Source organism: Triturus cristatus, chromosome 2_1 (genome assembly GCF_964204655.1).
Source record: "Triturus cristatus chromosome 2_1, aTriCri1.1, whole genome shotgun sequence".
In the NCBI taxonomy this organism is placed as follows: domain Eukaryota; kingdom Metazoa; phylum Chordata; class Amphibia; order Caudata; family Salamandridae; genus Triturus; species Triturus cristatus.
The window spans coordinates 1,158,110,360-1,158,131,915 of NC_140581.1; the positions used below are offsets into that span (position 1 = coordinate 1,158,110,360).

The 21,556-nt window shown below is 47.0% G+C and overlaps 1 protein-coding gene across 1 annotated transcript in view; it reads left to right on the forward strand.

Moving 5' to 3' along the window:
• Positions 1–21,556, forward strand: part of NCBP1 (nuclear cap binding protein subunit 1) — a 614,484-nt gene that overhangs the window by 65,288 nt on the left and 527,640 nt on the right. Inside the window, exons 3-6 of the mRNA XM_085636602.1 lie at positions 2,435–2,535; positions 3,088–3,244; positions 4,967–5,074; positions 5,265–5,386. Of these exons, the coding sequence (XP_085492728.1) occupies positions 2,435–2,535; positions 3,088–3,244; positions 4,967–5,074; positions 5,265–5,386 (488 nt within the window). The remainder of the gene's footprint in view (positions 1–2,434; positions 2,536–3,087; positions 3,245–4,966; positions 5,075–5,264; positions 5,387–21,556) is intronic.

A 21,556-nucleotide genomic window follows, 5' to 3' on the forward strand; every position in this document is an offset into this window, starting at 1 on the left:
ATCCTATCCATACAGAAGGAAAGGGAGTCAATTTTTCCATCTATTTTATTCAGACTTCTTTGCATAGCTGCCACTATTTCTTTTATGCCGTAGTACGAGGGTGAATCACCCACCTCCGAGCACGATTTCCACCTCCGAGCCCGATTCTGAGGCATTTTATCGTGTTCCATCTTTCTACTTGATTTGCATGGCTTGAAGTGCAGCTTAGTTTGGGATTTTTCAGGTTTACCCGTGTTGGTGTTCCTCAGGCCCTGCAACATTGCGGCGAGTGCTGCTAGCGTCCGAGAACGGCCTCCCCAAACAGACGCTGGGCTCACAAAATATCCACAGATGAAGAGACTTTTGCGCTACACCTGCGCACCAAACTCAGTCTTTGGGGATCTATGCTCCCTTTCAGCACCCAAGGCAGCCCCCGCCTCTTCACCCCTTCGGCCCTGCCGCAGCGCTCAGTTGTCCCAATGGGGGCCGGGGACAGCAAATGGAATGACTCCTCCGTTCCGAGGGAGAATGGCCACTGTTATGCTGGGTAACTCCCAAGGCATTAGGAGCGTGCAGCAACCACCCCAGGCCCTTCCCACCACGAGCCCTGCGGGGCTCCCACTACAAGCCGGCCCAGGTGCACGCACACTCGGCAGCTTACTGTCGGGGGGGAGGGGGGGAGGAGGCTGCATGCCTTGCAGGCCCCGGCAGCTACCCCCAAGACGGAACCGGCATCCGGAGCCACGGCGCCAGCCTTCACACGACCCGAGCCCTCCGCTGTCGGCCCTGCCAGAACCAAGGTCTGGAGGGAAGGCAGGCCTACGGTATCCCTGGCAACAACAGGTTAGCAGGCAAGGCCAGGCAAACACCGCAGTTCACCAAGTGGCTGGGGAGTCACCGGCGAGGCAGATCCAGCCACTGATCCTACAGCAGTCCCAGGGCAATATCAGCAGACCCCTCACCGTAGCACAGTGTCACACGGTCTATTGCAAGCTCCGATCTCAGGGCCGTCCCCGCACTGTGTATGGCGTCGCTGGATCACCGCCCAGGGAGAAAGATCTCTGGGACCGATTTTGAAGGATCTTTAGTGACAGGAAGGCACCGGGAGACAGTGGTCAGAAGATTGCAGTGCTTTACTGTCTATCTTGCGGCCATCATGAAGCCAGGCAAGCTCCGCCTCCGCTGTTTCCAGTTCATTTCTGTAGGTTGCTCCTGTCACTCCTGGGTGGACTCTAGCATTTGGAGCCAATACTGAAATCAACCTACCGCTGTTAATTATTGGTGGTTAAGTGTGTAACATTAATTTAAAGAGCTGGCCATTAGGCTAAAGCCTTTTTGATTTGTGACTTGTTACATTTTGTTTGTTGCCTTCCCTCACATGCTTAATTTGTTTGTGGAGCTGCTCACCAACTCATTCACTTTGGGCCCTGGGTGATTGTATCCAGGCCACGTCATTGGGTTAATCCTCTATTGGTTATTGGTAGTTTTTAAGAAGCGTTTTCCATAGCTGCATTTCTCCTGTGCTTGTCTGTTACTGCTTCATTCCAAGTGGCCTCTTTAGATCATTACCATGGCTGCCTGTATCTAGTGCATATCTGCAGGTTGCTTCCCTTCTAATTTTGGGTCGAATCTTCAAGTCATTCACAACGACTTTTAATAACCAGTGCATGCCAGAAGGTTATTCCTTGTCGCTTCTGCGTGCAGTGTAAACCACATTTATCATGTCTACCGGTGGGTTCCTGTATGTTGCTTCTATCTGACTTTTGGATGGACTCTGCAGAGTGTTTACCTGGCTGCCTGTTATCCATGCAAATTCCTGTAGGTTCCTCCTCTGCTACTCAAAACAAATCAAGATGTGAAACTTACTCCCATCTCAAGAATGGTAGGCAATTTTAACATCTGCAGGTATCTCACTCAATTTCATTCCTTTCCATGCACAAATACCATGAAACGATTGCAGTTGTACGCTTGGATTTTCAATCATAAGAGTGCCAAAATGGTTACTGCATGGGTCACACTGCATTTCGACACTCTCCCATCCACGCAACTCACATGATCTAGCAAACTACCGGTCAGCTAATTCTGCATCAGTGGCCCGTCAGTGGGGTAAACGCTATTTATAGGCAATTGAAGTACAATGCTGCAACATTCCTAGGGATTGGCATGACCCTGAAGATTTTCCACCTCTAATTCCATTTGACTTTAAAGAGGGCCTGTTTTGAGGTGGAAGCCTAAGTGCTATTACTGTGTAGCTTGGTACTTCTGCGAATAACCTTTTAAAATGCTGTTTTATGTCTCTTTAAAAGAGAAGTATGCCTAGGAAGATCTGATGAGGAAGCACAACTCTAAAAATGCTTTAATCAAACTCTACTTTAACAGTCTTTTGTGAGAAATCATCGTAAGGCTAGTATTATATGTCCATTCATAGGGATTTTGTATTACTCTTTTCCCTTAGAGTACCTCTTCATTAGAGAGCAACCTGGAAGGTCTTGCTGGTGTTCTGGAAGCTGATCTACCAAACTTCAAGAGCAAGATCTTGAGGATCCTTTGCGCAGTGTATGTAAAACACTCAACAGTTTGATGAATGCTCAAAATGTGAAACCTCTGCAGTGGAGAGGGGCACAGTATTTCTCACTTATTTAAAATAAGTTGACTATCAACCTTTCCTAAATGTTGTTTGATAGCTCTGCAGTTTTGTAAAGGAAATATTTATTCTTCATTGAAACAAGTAAAAGTGTTTTGAAGTTTAAACAAATATTGAACATTTTGCAAACTAACTCTCCACCTGTCCAAGATGTGTTTATTAAACCGAGTTTTCAAGGCAGTGGAAGAAACTGCTTTCTGCGTCATTTTTAATAGTCTTATTGGATGTCCACCAACAATGAAGTTCTTACAATTTTTAGCAATACTGTATCATTAACTCATATTTGTGAAATGGATTGCAGAATGTGTATACACTAATGATAGTGGTACTATGTATACTAACCTACAGGTGTAATTCAGAATCTATTTTAGATTGATGTGGGCAAACTATTCACTTGGGGTTAACCTGTGAACCTTCACTGATAATTAAGATGTAATCTAATTATGCGTTTATTTCTCAATCAGTGGCCGGATTTTGCCTGAGAAGTTGACTGTTTATACAACGTTGGTTGGGTTGCTCAATGCAAGAAACTACAACTTTGGAGGCGAATTCGTCGAATCCATGATTCGGCAGTTGAAAGAGTCTTTAAAAGCCAATCATTACCATGATGCTGTATTTTTAGTAAGTAATACTGGTTTCTTTGCACGCCCCTCCCACGCACACTTAACATTTGAACATTGTCATTTCCTCATTGTTATTTCAGACAAGATTTTAATACTGTTTACAGTGCCAGCCCATAGGAAAAATTCATGAAGCCCTGTGAAGAGCGAAAAGAGTTTGCTAAAATACACTAAAGAGTTTTTGTCCATAGATTTTAAAGCATGAAGTAATTTCTTTGTCCAGTATATGCAGCATGCAAATTTAAGTTGAAAGCAACAATGTTTCATTTTGGAGATTGCGTGAATAAAATTATAAACATACTTTCAATTTTGTAAAATTTAAAATTCAATAGTGTCTCGCCTTTTATGGATAAAATCTACTGTAAGAAAAGTGGGGGTTTGTATGTTCAAACCTCATCCCATTAGAGATGGACAGCATGAAACCAGTTGTGAGCAAGAAAAAAACGTACTGGATGCTGAGCACATGCTTCTATTTTGCTTTTCAATTGAGTTGCCTAATCTTATTAAATTTGAAAGCAAAGCATAAACTGAAATGCTATATTTTGGTCCATACAAATATTGTCATGATGGCACACCACAGTGGTGTTGCCAGCTTCATCATTTACTCCAGGGCTATGGAATTTCACTTCAGGTGCTGCATTCCAGGATTTGTAGTCTGTTTGCTTATTATAAACCAATGCTAATGATTTGTAACGGGAACGCCCTTACTGCATGCATGGTGTTAGGTGTGCAAGTAACATTTTGGCAAACCGGAGTGTCATAATTTAGTATAAGACGAATAAAGATACTGATTTGTATTTCCATTAGCGTATGGTTGTAGCAAGGTGGCCAGGGACAAAATTGGCTTTGGAGAGCATTGTATTGTCCTCTACAGGATACTAAAGTATTGAATCAGCCAGTAAGTGGTCTTTGCAAAGAGACCAATGATTACATTTCTATTGACATCATCCTTTTTCAACTTTACACATTTTATTTGCTCAGTAAAGAGCCTAAAGATTATGTGGACATCAAGCAGATACCCATTCACCCAACATCCTTAACCTGCATTCTGTCTGTATTTTTGCTTGTATGCGGTCTCCCTGAATCTTTGTTGTGTGGGGCAGTCTATGTATGAATGTCTGGATTTACTGTTGCCTCGAATCTCTTGCACTATGATTTTCCTGATGGTTCCCGATTCATCACATGGTTTGCCTCTTGCCTCATGGATTTCTACTTCTGTCTGTTACAACCTCCTTTCTCTATCTACTCCTTGCCAACCAGATGCATAATGTTGACTAATAAGATCTGTCCATCCCAGAAGATAGAAACTCTTAAAGATCATTCTATTCACTTGGCTCCTTCCTCCTTCCCTTTACTTGTTTCCGCCGTCCCACCTTCCTATAAACACTTTCACTTTGAAGCAACTTTAGAGCGGCGTAATGTTCTCTAGAGGCAACCATTACATTTGCTCTGTTTATTAGTGCAACTAGAAATTGAGTATTTGCATCAGTTTGTCTAAATATTGTCTGCATATTTGTTTGATCTGTGGATGAATGTTGTGTGTGTGGATGCATTGTACAGAAATCCTACATATTGGCTTTGGTAATGCTTGTTCCTTGTGCTACTCAAATGTTATTAGTACATCCTGTTGAAAAATCCAGGGTGATCCAAATAGCTGAAATCCACTTTCTCCCATAGTCACACAAAATATTTGATACCTTCTTTTTATTTCATTTGAAAACAGGTTCGTTTCCTATCAGATCTTGTGAATTGTCACGTAATTGCTGCACCTTCCTTGGTGGCCATGTTTGAAAACTTCATTAACGTGACGCAAGAAGAAGACATACCTCAGGTAACCAGTCTTTTGTACCATCGTGCCAAGCAGTGAAGTTGGAATACTTATTTTTAAATAAAAAAATACCTGAATTGCAGGAGTTTTTCTCCGAAATTGATTCCATGCTTTTTGATTGTACTTGTTTGCTTTTCTGTAGTCCAGCAGCAAATTATGTTCTTACTCTTAAAACATTTTATCTTGACCATAGGTTCGTTGCGACTGGTATGTGTTTGCGGTTCTTTCATCTTTGCCATGGGTTGGTAAGGAATTGTATGAGAAGAAAGATGTGGAAATGGATCGTATATTCACCCTAATTGAAAGCTATCTCAAGTAAGAATTCATGCTCTCTGTTTTGATAGAGGCGCATCCTTGTTGGTATTTTTAGAAAAAAACATTTGTGCTGCTGTCCTAAAATATATCCAAGATGCAGTTGTAGAGTATGTTCTGATTTGTTTAAATATTCTAGAGTACCTCTGATCTATTCAACTCTATGTAAGATGGGATGAGACCTCTTCAAACGCTAAACCCTTATACAGGCTACTCTCGCTATTTTTATCCATTCCACCTGTAGTCTTCATGGCATTTCTTTTGATAACCTGTATGTTTTTTATTAAAGAATTGAATGGTCTGGTACATTTGTGTGCTGAACTTCAAATTGCAGTACACCTACAGAATTCATTACTGCAGGTTTTAGAAACATGAAGCTGAGAATAAATAACGTCAGTGCTTTTCTATGCCAAGCCAAACAAGCACAAATGGTGTGAAAGAAATTTGGGAGAGCAGTCAAAAGGATAAAGAAGTAAAGCTGCCATGTCATACAATTCTGCTAATGAGTGGAAGTTTTTTTGTATAGTGTAAGGAACACTAGTGATTTTGGTTCCTAGATGTTTGATGTCATTCGTGAGCAGTCCTAAAGTTCCAGGAAGAGTTGTGAAGAAAATAAATATATGGTAAGGTGTAGAGCTATATAGACGTAAAGTAATAATCAACAGATTAGTAAGCATTTATCAACACTTGACTTAAAAAAAAGAAACTAGTAAATGGAAAACGAACCGCGTCCAGTGTGTCTCATGCACCATACGTTATTGGATGGCTTGATACAAATCTGGTAATGGCTGTCTTGACCAAGATAATTTAACCTTCAGCTGGTCTCAAAGTCTCAATTTTCAAATGCAGAAATAACACTTAACAACTAGCAATCGCAACAACATATCTGCTACTTAAGGAGTTCCTAGGAAATAAAGTCCACAAACTGCCAGCTTGTATTATCTGGACTAGTACTACCGAAACAATATCCATTTGTTGACTGCCCCCCCCATACCTTTCAATTTTGCACAGGAAGCTAGGGAAAAGGAAACAATTTGCTGTTTGCTCATTTTGGCTGGGGTTCGCAATTTTTGAAGGTGACGCATGCTTCATTGAGCTTTGGCTTTCCACCAGTACCCTGCTTCTGTTCTAAGTATTATAAGGCGTTGAGTGACGCGAAGCATCGATTGACAAACACCAGCCATGGTTCTGCGATCTGTGATGTTGAACCTGGAGAAGAGCCAGTGCAGGATCCACATAGACATCAAGCCAAACTGACCAGGGTGCAACGTGAAAACCAGTAGATGTAACCTCTACATCACCATACAATCTGGCATTCTGGTGACATTTAGAAGAATTCTGAGGAGTCTGCACTGGCGTGTTGACTTCTAACACTTAGATGGACAGGAGAGCCTATTGAAGGTTGTCAAACCCAGTGTTGTCCGTGGAAGCTTTAGCATCCTGTTTTTGCCATCAGGGTAAGGTAAGCCATCACCTCCCGCTTCCTATTCACCCTGTACCGTGGAGAATTTTTCACTGGAAGCAGCTGGTCTCCCTAAACAGAGAACTGGTGTAATAATGGTCGCATTACATTTGGGTCTCCAGATGTTACAGTGCTACTGGGCATTTAAACTTACTTACTTATTTAAGTTATTTGTTGCATTTATAGAGCGACTGTGACCAGACTGGTGTCTTGGCTCTGAGAGCTTTAATTATCTGGAAGGAAGATAATGGCAGAGAATGGTGCCCCGCAAATCTATTTGGGGAGCAACCAGGTCTTCAAGGCTTTCCTGAATTTCAACAGGTCAAGGAGCAATCTCAGAGCAGTTCCACAACTGTGCAGCCTTAACTGAAAAGGCTGGCCCACCTTGTTGAACCTTGCAGAACCTATTTACCTTGATGAGATTGGCAGTTGCCGAACATAGAAGTTTCCCCGTGGTGTATCTTTTCAGCACAAGAGGCGAATGCACACTTATGTCGGGAGATGCTGGAGAGTTGACCTTGGAGCTGCAGCTGTGTAGACCAGGCGACGCTGTTGAAGACCAGGAGCTGTTCACGAGCTGTCCCACGCCGTATGACTAGAGCTGAAGGGTTGGTTTCCGTCGGGAGCACCAACAAACCTTGGCAACTGCAAACATGGCAAGCGAAAAAGGTGCAGAGTTAGGACCAGCCAGGTCCAAGGTACTCAACACAAGCAGGGGAGTCGAAGTAGGCCCGAGCAATCAGGGGAGCCCACTGGAATCAAAGAAGACCCTCCAGAGGACCCACAAGCTGGAGTCAAAGGGGTTGCAAGAGGACCTCGAGCAGCTCACCAAAGATGCAGGCCCACAATGCAAGAGATGCATTGCGGGTGAAGATCCTGGTCGTAGGAGATGCTTGAGGCTAAAGCTTCTTGGAGCCTGAAGATCTCTGTTGAAGAGAGCCAACAAGCCTTGGCAATGGCAAGTTGATGCAGTGCACAGGCGTTTGGTTCCGGTGGCTCCGACAAGGGATACTGGCCTCGAACTTGGTGTGAAGACAGGGCAGGCCTCGAGTGAGTTGTTGAACCACCATCTATGTTGCTAAGCCTTTTGCAGTCTGTGGGAGCCCAGGAGCTGCAGACCAGTCCGGTTTGTTGGGGTGCCTGCAGATGCAGGAAAGTGACTCCTTCACTTTAAGGTTCCTTCAGGTGTTTTGGATGTCCATAGGCCTTGGAAGGATCCTGTATTGAGCACATGCACAGACATTGCAGCAGACTTGCAGGACAATGAGACCAGGAGCAGCTGAAGTCTTTCCAGTTGCAGTATCTGTGTCCAGTCAAACTCCAGAGTAGTCCAGAGTGCCAAGCCTGATGAAGATGAAGTGTTGTCTTGATCTGAATCTTAACCCACAGCAAATCTAGCGACCCACCCACAGGTAAGCCCTCAAGTACCCTAAGGAAAGGGTTGGAAAGATTATGGGGTCCCTCCCAGAGGCAGGGCTGGACTGTGGAGAGGATACTCCCATGTCGTTTCTCCAGTTTTGTGCCAGAGCGGGAGCCAACGGCTCCCTGAACTGGTTTGAAGTGGAGTACGCAAAGAGGACACCAAATGTACCATTCAAGCAGTCTCGGTGGCACCGGCAAGCGCCCCCACCCTGTCCCAATACACTAAATCCTGTCTGGGAAGTGATCACACCTCTGTCTGACAGGATAGCTATTGTTCTGCCTTCCCCTGCTCATGCTTGGCTAAGCAGCAGGAGGGCAGAAACATGTCTCTGGTCGGCAGCCGCACTAGCTTGCTGTCCTGTTCTGAAAGACTGGTACCGGGAGCCCTGAGGGCATCCCGGAGGAGCTTTACAGTGCATGGAATCGTACCTCCCACACCATAAACGGTGTGGGAGTGTGATTCCAACATGTTTGATACCAAATATGATGGTGTTCGTTACAGCCAGTTTAGAGATGGTCATCACGTAATAATGCATGGCCACTCTGTCGTAATGGCTAATGCACTTATAACCCGGGAAAATGGACTCCGAAGGTTGTAGGGGTTCCCTGCTCATGCAGGGGCACAGTTACACTTCTAACCGAGCACCCTGCCTTCAGGATTGAAAGGCTTGCTTAGTAGTGAATTGTAGGTTTTAAGTGTAGTGACCTCCGATATAGGGAAACCTATATCTGTCGTAAGTGGTGCTAGCACCAGCTTACACAGGCTGCAATGGCATGCATGGAATCACAATTTGAGTGGTCTCTCATGGGTGGCATAATACATGCTTCAGCCCATTGGAGACCCCCTAGTGTACCTGTGCCCCGAGTACCTTGGTACCATATACTAGGGACTTATAAGAGTACACCAGTAGCTATTCTGGGGGTCTACCTAAGTACGTTTCATAGCCAATTTAGTGGGCAAAGCACAGAGACTGGGGTCCTGATTAGCAGGATCCCAGTCAGACTAGTCAGAAACAGATTAACACCAGGTAAAAAGTGGTGGGAACCATAAAAGCAGATCTACTTTCCTACACACATTAACTCGTTCAGACACACATGCGGCCCGACACAAACATGCCTCGCCACTTTACTGTCCACAACCCCCCCCCCCCCCCTTTTTTTTGGTACAACGCCACTTTGCGGTTGTTCTACTTGTTACCATTGGCCAAAAGCACATAACTGTCAAATACTACTTTGACTTTGAATGGGCTCCAAAATGTAGACAACCCTTTGCACAGTCTCCCATGCCTTATTGTGACCCGGTCCCCCGCACACATCCCTTTGCCGCGACCATTACCTCCTCTCCACCATTCTTCTTGTGACAAAAACTTGTTCGCTACGCTGGAGTCTACTTAATGCCTGGCTTACTCCTGCACGTTTTCTCAAAAGGAGAAACCCCAGTCCCACAATGTGCTGTGGTGATATGGGCCCTCACCATATCTTCCACCATTACCCGGACAGCTTTCCCACTCTGGAGGGCCAAGGAAATGGTACCCATCACTAAGCGATTGGCCTGCTCCACCATGCCATTGGCTTGGGGGTTGTTGAGTGCTGTGCGATGGTGGTTGATATCGCACTTATCTAGAAAAGATTTCATTTCATGTTGGGTGAGTTAGGTTCCATTATTAGTGATGACACAAGGCAATCTTTCCCCCAGAAACGCACCCTGCTCCACCATCCTTCTGGTGGTTACATCAGACATAAATTTGACAACCAACCATTTGGAATGTATGTCCATCAACACAATGGCATTCCTCATTCCATCATCCAGCATGTGCATAGGTCCGATAAAATCCAAGCATATCGTAATCCATGGTGTGCCAGAATCCTCCTTGTGCTGTGAGGACATCAGTCTTAAACCTTTTTTGACTCTCCCTACATACCTCACAATCCACCACCCATGACGTGATCTGATCATCCATACTTGGTCACCAAAAATTCTGACTCTCGTGTTTCTTAGTCATGGTTTGCCCTAAATGGCCCTCATGGGCAAATTTAATGACCTTGAGCCTCAAACCCTCAGGTGGTACCAGTTTGTAATTTATCATGAGAACTTTTGAGTCACTGTCAACTCATCCTGAATTTTCACCAGAGGTCTCACCGCAGGAGATACTGTGCTCTCCTTATGCTCACCATGCACCACCATACGCGCAACACTTTTAAGGACTGAATCCAGATCCATGCACTTACACCACTCATCAGCCAAAAACGAACCACCAATGCACTCTTCCACATCACACATTGAAGCCACAGCCCCTTCCGCTTCCCAAGCAGAAACACCATGCCCATTTACCCCGAACATTCCAAAGAAGTGTGAAAGGAAGTTAGCCTGTGCGTTCCTCCAAAGTACTGATACTGCTGAAGTCTAGAAGCCAGCCTTGTGGAGCCCTTACCAGTTCCACCAGGACTCAAAACTTTTACCAAGGGTTTATGGTCTGCACAAATGCAAAAGTTAAAACCCCCTTAAAAAGGTCCTAACCTGTTCGAAAGACTAGGCTGCTGCTAGAGCTTCACTCTGACAGACTATTTGCTCTCACATTCCGTTGGAGAGCGCGAGATGAAAGCTATGTTTTTTCAGTACCCGCATGTACCTGGGATAAGACTGCCCCCAACCCACATGCACTGGCATTTACTGTTAAAAAATGATTTGAGTTGAGTTGAGTGTCAAACAGGGCAGGAATATGTGCCTTACAAATGTTCTTCCTTACCACATCAAATGCCCTTCATCACTTCAAACAAACGTGCACCCCTTCTGCAGCAACATTTTGAATTCTTCAGTATTGCATGCAAAATTGTAAAGACATTTTGCATAATACTCTATCAAGCCCATAAGACCATAGGCGGTCTTTATCATGAGGAACAGATGCAGACCTGAAGGCCCCTCCAACAAGTCCTTTTTGGCTCCGACACCCTGCCCTAAAATCGTATGACCAAGGTATTAGATTTATTCCACAAGGAACCTATATTTGTCCTTCCCTGTGCTAGTGTTCTTTCCTTAAAACAAACCCCACTTGGTACTTCGGCCTCCTGTAAGTCCTTAGTAAATGGCACCCTGGTTACCTAGGGCCTGGGAGATGGAGGATCCCTTGGCAGCCCCAAACCTCCTCACTGTGAGCATGCCACTGCCCTTGCAGCCTGCATGCACTTGAGGGAGAAAACGGTCAACATGGCACCCTGCTGGTGTGCCATGCCAGCTAGCACTGCTTAACAGCATAGGTAAGTCACCCCTCTAGCAGGCTTCTCAGCCCTAAGGCAGGGAGCACTATACTACAGGTGAGTGTATCTGCATGAGCAGATATTGCCGTACAGTATTGGGCACCATTGTAGGAAGCTGGCTCAGTATATACTGTTCGAGGCATGTGGGCTGCTGAATTCATATCTGTGCATAGATCGCCGCCTAGTGTTGGGTCCGGATGTTTGCACGTTGTTGTCCTGGAAGAGTCTTCGAAGTATCCTGGGATAGGGGACTCCTCCCCTGGACTACAGTGCGCATGGGCATCCTCTCCATCCTCAGATAGTTTTTTTCCGCCATTGGGTTCGGATGTGCTTATCTTGACTCAAGTTAGGAAAAACTTTTTACAGGGCAAAAGGCCTTTAGTTCGCGTCGGTACTGTTCCCGATCGGTATCGATAGTTATTTGTTAGTTTACTAACTTCAAAAACAACTTTTTCGCATCTTACCCGACATCGACGATGGAATCGAGGACACCATTCAAGCGGTGTCCTGTATGCAATGCGAAATATCCCCATGTCGACGTCCACCCGGTGTGCAACAAATGCCTTTCACCGGACCACGACGAGTCCACATGTATGGCCTGTGCCCGATTCCGATCCAAAAAGGATCTCCGGAATCGACGAGCAGTGAGACTTGAAGCGCAGCACGCGGCACCGGCCCCGACCAACATCTTCAGCGCCGAGGACGAAGAGGTCGAAGAAGTGGAGAACCTACCCTCCAGCCCCGCTTCCGAACACGACTCCGGATCGGAAGACGTCGAAGAACAACTCTTTCACAGAGACGAAGCCGACACCGAGGTAGGAGACTACAATGAGGCCTTAGGGGCCGAAGAGAGTAGCTCCGGTGACGAGCAAGGCCTACCCGTACAGACTGAGGATATCCCAGTGCGTCAGTCTCTGGCTCCGGTCGAGGGATCGCCTTCGGGCCTTACCCAAGACCTATCCCGCGGTTCTTCGGCCCCGCCCTCTGGCCCGGCCTCGGACATTCAGCGGCAGCCATTACTACCCAAAACGACTGGTTTCCCTTCATCGAAACCGAAAGCCGTATTGGTTCATCAGAAACCGAAACTGAAAGTGACACTGGTCGGATCGAAGCCCACCACACCTTCGACGCCAGCCAAACCCGTCAGCACCGACCGCACCAAACGGGACTTCGGTGCCGAGCTTGCAGCACCCGACGTCGGCGCCGGCACACGGAAAAAGACCATCGGTCCCGCCAAACCGCCTTGGCTCCCGGCACCGACACAATCTGCTCCGGCCACAAAGGTCAAAATGGCTGCTGCGTCTCACACTGCTTCGAAAGCAGCACCAAAGGCACACTCATCGACGCCGTCGACAGCTACTACCTCTCCTCGACTCGATGACCCGGTGGCGCCGACAAAGTCCACGCCCGCCTCTACAGAACCGGTCGGCGCCAAAGAACCGTCGGGGCTCCAGGTGCGGCAAGTTGCAGCGTCCTTGCAACGCATCAAAGACAAGGCAGCCCTCCAGGACACGTCAGGCTCCGAGCCGAAAAAAGCTCAAAAAGCTTCTCCGGCACCGGGCAACATCACTTTTGGCCTACCACCATCCACGGCCCCAAAACTGTTCGAAATCAGAACACGTGTCACCCACACCAGGATCACACCTGCCGAACGCTCTCCTGTGGAGACGTCACCATCGCACATCATCGATGCCGACACCGGCAGAATGATGCTCCACAAGAGGAGAATAACTTCCGAGCCAGCTTTGGACTCCTACCGGATCCCGCTAAAGAAAAACTGCCAGTGGATTCGGAACCAGTTCTTTACGAACCTCTCCATACCTCTTACCAACATCCACTGTCCTTCTCTCCAACACACTCCGAAACCGACATTTTGGAGGACTACATGGGTGACCACGTCCCCTACCCCGGGGAGATGGACCCTCAAGACCAACAGGACCCTGACCAGGCTTGGGATGACCCTGTAGACCCGGGTGCACCTATGGATACGCAGGACACGCAGCTATATGGCGCAAAAACGTCTCCCACAGAGGACACTGCCGCATTCAACGCCCTCATTGAACGCGCTGCGGCCAATCATGGTGTGCAACTCCATTCTGACACCATCGAGGACGATTTTCTCATGGATACTTTTGCATCCTCAGAAAGGAATATCAAAACTCTACCCATGTTGAAAGGTGTCCTCAAACCAGCAAAGGACATTTTCAAAGAACCCACCAGGGCAAGAGTAATAAACCCCAGGATCGACAAGAAATACAGGTCGGCGCCTGGGGACCCTACCTACATTAGAGGCCAATTGCCTCTGGATTCCATAGTAGTCGCGAACGCTCGCAAACGGGCGCACTCGCAGACAACAGGGGATGCTCCTCCCCGGACAAAGAGTCCAAGGTGCTAGAGACCTCCGGCAAACGGGTTGCTGCCCAAGCAGCTAACATATGGCGTATTGCCAATACTCAGGCGCTCCTAGCTCGCTACGATCGCGCACATTATGACACATTAGAAACATTACTCCAACATCTCCCTGACCAATACAAGGAGGGAGCAGAGATCCTCATCAGGGAGGGACAACTCCTCACGAACGCATCCATTAAGTGTGCACTGGATGCCGCAGATACAGCTGCCAGAGCCATAAACACTAGCGTCATGTTACGACGACACGCCTGGTTACGAATCTCCGGATTCAAACCTGAGGTACAAAATAACATCCTCAACCAGCCGGTCAACCCCGACTACTTATTCGGGCCAGAGGTTGACACCACCCTAGAAAAAATAAAAAAGGACACAGACACTGCAAAGTCCATGGGGGCTCTCCAAACGCAGACCTTTCTGAGCGGCTCCTTTCGTCGCCCCGGAAATAGAGGAGCAGGTAGAGGACAGGGGTCACAGCAAACCTACAACAAAGGAAACACACAAAGTTCCTACGATAAAAACACCCGGGGTGGATATCGTGGCTCAAGCACAAAGGGCAGAGGACGCGGATATGGCAACACCAGGTCCTCCCCCAAGAACAAACCGTGACGCCCTCTCCCTTCCGACCACATAACACCTGTCGGGGAAAGGCTACAAAGGTTCCTGTCCACGTGGAACTCCATCACCACGGACAGGTGGGTCAAAGATATTATCAAACACGGTTACTGCCTAGAATTAACCTCCACTCCGCCCACAATACCGCCAAAACACTGTCCTATGTCCTCAGAGCACTTAACGCTATTACAGCAGGAAGTGCTAAGTATGCTACAAAAAGGCGCAATAGAAGTCGTACCCGTCCACGAGCAAGGTACGGGGGTGTACTCCCTGTATTTTTTAATACCGAAAAAGGACGGGTCACTCAGACCTATACTAGACCTGAGACCCCTCCACCGCTACATTCTCTCGGAGCATTTCCACATGCTCACCCTGCAACAAGTCCTACCACTGCTCAAACAGGGAGACTTCCTAGCCACGCTAGACCTCAAAGATGCGTATTTCCACATACCCATTCACCCATCACACAGGAAATATCTCAGGTTCACTATTCAAGGGCAGCACTACCAATTCAAGGTTCTTCCCTTCGGCGTGACAACAGCGCCCAGAGTTTTCACAAAGTGCCTGGCTACTGTGGCCGCACATCTACGGAGGCAACACATTCATGTCTACCCCTACCTCGACGACTGGCTTGTTCAAGGAAAGTCAGCCCAGCAATGTGCCAGCCACATGTCCCGCACCATTCACCTTCTTCACAGTCTGGGGTTCTCACTAAATTACCCAAAATCCCATCTCCAACCCGCACACGTACAACAATACCTAGGTGCGCCCATAGACACTCTGGCGGCCACAGCTCAGCCAAATTTAGTGAGAATCAACAGCATACAAATGCTGATTTCCAAGTTCAAACCCCAACACTCCCTTCCCGCGCAAGTGTTCATGCAGTTGATAGGCATGATGGCCTCCTGCATTTTCATAGTCCCACACGCGAGACTACATATGCGCCGGCTTCAGGAGTGCTTAGCACGTCAATGGAATCGGGCTCAAGGCAAACTAAAAGACCTAGTGTTGGTGAGCGGTCGGGCATACAACTCTCTGCATTGGTGGAATCCACAAAAACCTTTGCAAGGGCCGACCGTTCCAAGAGCCTGTTCCACAGATACTACTGACAGCGGACGCGTCTCTCCAGGGATGGGGAGCTCATGTACTCAATTACACAGTGCAGGGACTATGGACCACACAACAAAAGAAGATGCACATCAACCTTCTAGAACTGATGGCAATCTTCCTGGCTATGAAAGCATTCAAAGTACACCTGTGCAACAAAGTCGTGTTGATCCGGACGGACAACATGACCGCCATGTACTACATACAGAAGCAGGGAGGAACACACTCTCCACAGTTGTCTCATCTGGCTCAGAGCATGTGGAAGTGGGCCATTCAGAGGAACATGTTCCTCATGGCGGAACACCTCCCCGGCAAGGATAACCAGATGGCGGATCTGCTCAGCAGACACAGCCACCAAATGCACGAGTGGGAGTTACACCCATCAGTACTCCAACCGTACTTCCAGCAGTGGGGTCATCCAGACATAGACCTATTCGCCACAAGCGAAAACGCAAAATGCCAAAGCTTTGCCGCCAGGTTCCCACATTCGCAGTCGCAGGGCAATGCGATATGGATGAACTGGTCCGGCAGATTTGCGTACGCTTTTCCCCCCAGCACCACTGATACCGCTGGTGGCACGCAAACTCAGACAACACTCACTGACACTCGTCCTGGTTGCTCCAACGTGGGCACGCCAGCCATGGTACACCACCTTTCTCGAACTTTCCGTGGTGCCGCATCAAAGACTGCGGTTCAAACCCGCGCATTTGACGCAGAACCATGGAGAGATTCAGCACCCAGATCCGCAACAGCTGAACCTGGCAATCTGGCTCCTGAAGTCCTAGAGTTTGGCTACCTAAACCTCCCACCTGACTGTATGGACATCATTAAGGAGGCCAGGAGACCCACTACCAGGGCTTGCTATGCAGCCAAATGGAAAAGATTCGTCATTTATTGCAATAATAATGACATTAACCCGCTAGACGCATCCATCCAAAACATAATTGGTTACCTCTTACACCTATACCGTTGCAATCTGGCATACACCTCAATACGTGTCCATTTGACCGCAATATCAGCCTATCTCCAGAACAGGCAGCACCTCTCTTTATTCAGAGTGCCAGCCATCAAAGCATTCTTGGAAGGACTCAAACGAGTAATTCCTCCAAGCCACCCACCAGCGCCAATGTGGAACCTCAACTTGGTCCTCACACGCCTGATGGGTCCACCCTTCGAACCTCTACACTCATGCGAGATTTAATTCTTCACCTGGAAAGTAGCTTTCCTAGTAGCAATCACTACTTTGAGGAGAGTTAGTGAACTCCAGGCACTAACCGTTCAAGAGCCATTTATACAGGTTCACGCCAACAGGGTCGTACTACGTACCAACCCCAAATTCATGCCCAAAGTGATCTCGCAGTTCCACATGAATCAAACTATTGAACTGCCTGTTTTCTTTCAAAACCCACAAACTGTCGCAGAAAGAGCACTCCATACACTAGATGTAAAGAGAGCCCTCATGTACTATATCGACAGGACTAAGGTCTTTAGGAAGACTAAACAACTTTTCGTTGCCTTTGCCCCACACCACAAAGGTAACGCTATCTCCAAAGCGGGTATAGCCAGATGGATCGTTAAATGTATTCAAATTTGCTACCAAAAGGCTAAACGCACATTAACGATTCCCCCACGAGCCCACTCAACACGTAAGTTGGGGGCCTCCATGGCTTTCCTAGGAAACATTCCTTTTCATGATATATGTCGAGCAGCCACCTGGTCCACTACACACACATTTACCAAACACTATTGTGTTGATGTGCAATCAAAACAGCAGGCAGCTGTAGGACAGGCTGTTCTCAAAACTCTTTTTCAGACCGCTGCAGCTGGCACTGGTAGCCGCCGCTAATAGGAGGTACTGCTATGTATTCTATGCACAGATATGAATTCAGCAGCCCACATGCCTCTAACTGAATATGCTACTTACCAGTATGCATCTGTTCTTGGCATGTAGGGCTGCTGACAATCATATCGCCCTCCCTCCTCCCCGGCGCCTGTAGCAGCTGCAGCTCTCAGAATTACTGTAAGCATGGTCATCACTTTCTGTATCTACTCCATCACTGCCACAATGGCGAAAAACAATCTGAGGATAGAGAGGATGCCCATGCGCACTGTAGTCCAGGGGAGGAGTCACCTATCCCAGGATACTTCCAAGACTCTTCCAGGACAACAACGTGCAAACATCCGGACCCAACACTAGGCGTCGATCTATGCACAGATATGAATGTCAGCAGCCCTACATGCCAAGAACAGATGCATACTGGTAAGTAGCATATTCAATACCAATGTAAGGTATAGTGTGCACAGAGTCCAGTGGATTCCCACGGGGTAGGCAGAGGTGAAAGTAGATAATACCTTACTCTCTTTGGTAGTGTGGGTGAGCAGTAAGGCTGAACTGGAGTGCAAAGTGGGGACGCTATTCTCAGAATAACAGTGTGTGTCTGTGTGTGTCTGTGTGTGTGTCTGTCTGTGTGTGTGTCTGTGTGTGTGTCTGTGTGTGTGTCTGTGTGTGTGTCTGTGTGTGTGTCTGTGTGTCTGTCTGTGTGTCTGTCTGTGTGTGTCTGTGTGTGTGTCTGTCTGTGTGTGTGTCTGTGTGTGTGTGTGTGTCTGTGTGTGTGTCTGTGTGTGTGTCTGTGTGTGTGTCTGTGTGTGTGTCTGTGTGTGTGTCTGTGTGTGTGTCTGTGTGTGTGTCTGTGTGTGTGTCTGTGTGTGTGTCTGTGTGTGTGTCTGTGTGTCTGTCTGTCTGTGTGTCTGTCTGTGTGTCTGTCTGTCTGTGTGTGTCTCTGTCTGTGTGTGTCTGTCTGTCTGTGTGTGTCTGTGTGTGTGTCTGTCTGTCTGTGTGTGTCTGTCTGTGTGTGTCTGTCTGTCTGTGTGTGTCTGTCTGTCTGTGTGTGTCTGTCTGTCTGTCTGTGTGTGTGTCTGTGTGTGTGTCTGTCCCTGGTCACATTTCCCTTGGTACCCATGGTACCTTTTATAAGGGACTTACATGTGGCCAGAGAGTTGCTAATTGGGTGTGCAACAGTACAGATATAGGGAAAGAATGTAGGCCCTGGTTAGTCCAAGAGCATCAACATCAAGCAAAAATTGGGGTGGGGGGGGCAACCATGCACAAAGGGGCACTTTCCTTCAACCATTTCCCAATATTGTAAGTGCCAGTAAAGCCATAGAGAGTATATGGGCTGGGAGCTAGAGTTCTGTAGCACCATGATGGCTTTACTGAATATAGGAGTGTTTGCTACTCCTTCCAATAAATCCAGACTGATGCCAGTGTGGGATTTACTGTACCATGTACCCAGAGGGCACCTCGAAAGTGCCCCTGAATCCCTGCCAACCCTGGTGTGGCCTCTAGCTGGCTGTCTGCAGCCAGCCACCACCAGACATGTTCCTGGACCTCTGGGTAGACCGATCCTGCTCTCTCGGACCAGAAACCGTTCACATCCTGGGCAGAGGTGCCATGCCACGCCACCTCCCCCAGGATGGGCCTGTGCTTGAAGAGGGAAGCTTCAAAGGCCTGCCGCCTTTGTAATACGACCCCCGACTTCTGCTGCCAGCAGCAGATGACCGCCCCCAGTTTACACACCTCACTTTGGGCTGGAAAACTGACTGGAAAATTAAAAAAGATGGGTGTGCCCACCTCTGCCACCCCATCCCTAAGAGGGTGTATGAGAGGTGAAGCACAACTCTGTCCCTGCCATCTTGAAGATGGGGGGACCCCTCCAATCAGGGCTAGGTCTGTCCTCTCCCACAGGAGGCTGGCATAAGAGGGTGATGCACCCCAGGTAAGGTGCCCTTTGGCCCTACCTGCTACTCCACTTAAGCTCCTCCTAAATTGAGTGTTTAGGTGGCTCCCCCAGACCTGGACCTCAGATCTGCGAAGCCAGAAGATAACTGCCTTGGCCACATCCATACCGGCCTGTCTCCAGCTTCGACATTGCGACCTGTCTTGCAACAGCGACCTCCAAAGCCCCTGGGAGGGCTGCTGCCTTCAATGAAGACTCCAATCTGCTGTGGACAGTGGACCTGTCCAGAAGAAAACCACTCCAAAGACTCAGGAGCCAGGCTGATCCGCGTCCCTAGCCCACTCTAAACTAGACATCCACAGCCCGAGTCTGTGTGGGTAACCTGTTTAGGTCAGGCTCGCCGGGGAGACTTTACTTGTGTCCAGCGTTGGCTGACCTCTCCTGCCCTTCAAGACAGCGCCTTCAATGTGAATCCAGAGGCTCCCCCTATGACCCCGGTATGAAGACTCCTACTTCCAAAGGCACTCCTGCACCCGAACCCCCTGGGCCTTGGTGAGCGGGATTGGCGATGCCCCTATGACTCCCTACATATCAACCTACCTCTGCTGTCGAACTTCTTCCTACAACCTTGGGTGCCACTCCTGAATCCTCTTTACCGTCAAGAAGATCCTTATTGAAAAGCATTGGGCGCCCAACGTCGAATTTGCACCCTACACCTGGCCACCCCTGTGCCGCTGGTGGTGTATGTTTGGTGCTGCTTTGTGGCCCTCTCTCTCCCGTGCTTGGGGCTCTGAAGACTAAGATTGTAAGTTGAATACTTACTGTTTAACCGCTATATTTTCCCAATAGGATAACATTGAACAGTGTGAACATTTTTCAGTGTCGATTTTTCAAAGTAAAAAGTATTTTTAATTAAAAACGTACTTAGCGGATTAGGAAGACCTGGGTCTCAAAATAATGTACAAACAATGTATCTTTTTTTTTTTTTTTTTTTTTTATTGGACTGGGTCTCCTTGTTGAGTCATGTGTCCATTATTGATCACTGTTGTACACTAAATGTCTTGCACTCCTCTGTGTAAGGCCTAAGGCTGCTCGCCCACACTACCACTAATAAAGCACTTTGGGTTTTACATTGAACCGTGTACGCTTTTGGGGAACCCCTGGACTTTGTGCACGGTATTTGCAAAGAAAGGAAGCCCCCTCTGGAAAGGTAAATGAGGTAAGGGAGAAAGAGGGGAATAAAAATTGTAACAATCCGACAATAGTACTCCCCTTTGACCTATATTTCTTTATAAGGTAGAATAAATCTAGCATGGGTTCATACACAGTACATGAACAAGACTACACAGTTGCAGAATTACAATTCCAATTGTATTTTTTTTTCTTTTTTTCTACAAACACTTTTCTTTCTTTAACAATCCTAACCACTATATTATGTATAGTGGTTACGATTGTCTGTGTTTGCTTGCTTAGTATGAATGCGTGAGATTGTGAATCATTTAGTGTTGTGTTGTGGACATTTATTTTTTCAATAGGGGTCCAGAGTTCATGCATTGTAACTAAAATATCTTTGCTTTTTATAGAAAGAAAAGTGTTTGTAGAAAAATTGAAAAAAATACAATTCTAATGTGTTTTAAACAAATAATTAAGCTATCCTAAAATATTTTGGAAAATAACGACCATGCATAACAAGCCAAAATAAATAATAAATTATTCAATTGGAATTTTGATACTGTGTAGTCTTGTTCATGTACTGTGTATGAACCCGTACTAGATTTATTCTACCTCCATAAAGAAATAAAGGTCAAAGGGGAGTACTATTGTCGGATTGCTTTGTGCATGGTATTACCACCTAGTGATTATATATCATATACTTGGCCAACTTCATACAAGTGCATTTGGGGGTTATAATTTTTGCCTCTGTAAACCAATAAGGCTTGACTGGAGTCTCTGCACAGTATACCTCATTTTGGTGTGCTGTATAGAAAGCCGGCTTCCTACATATGTTTACCGAGCATTAACCCAAGCTTGATTTTTTTTTTTTTTTTTTTTTACCCCTTTCATGTTCTCCTGCCAAACTTTGACTTTTCTCCATGTGTATACTATCAAATACACTATTTGATGTAACCTGGGCAGAAGTTACAGTGCAGTCATAAGTACGAAGCC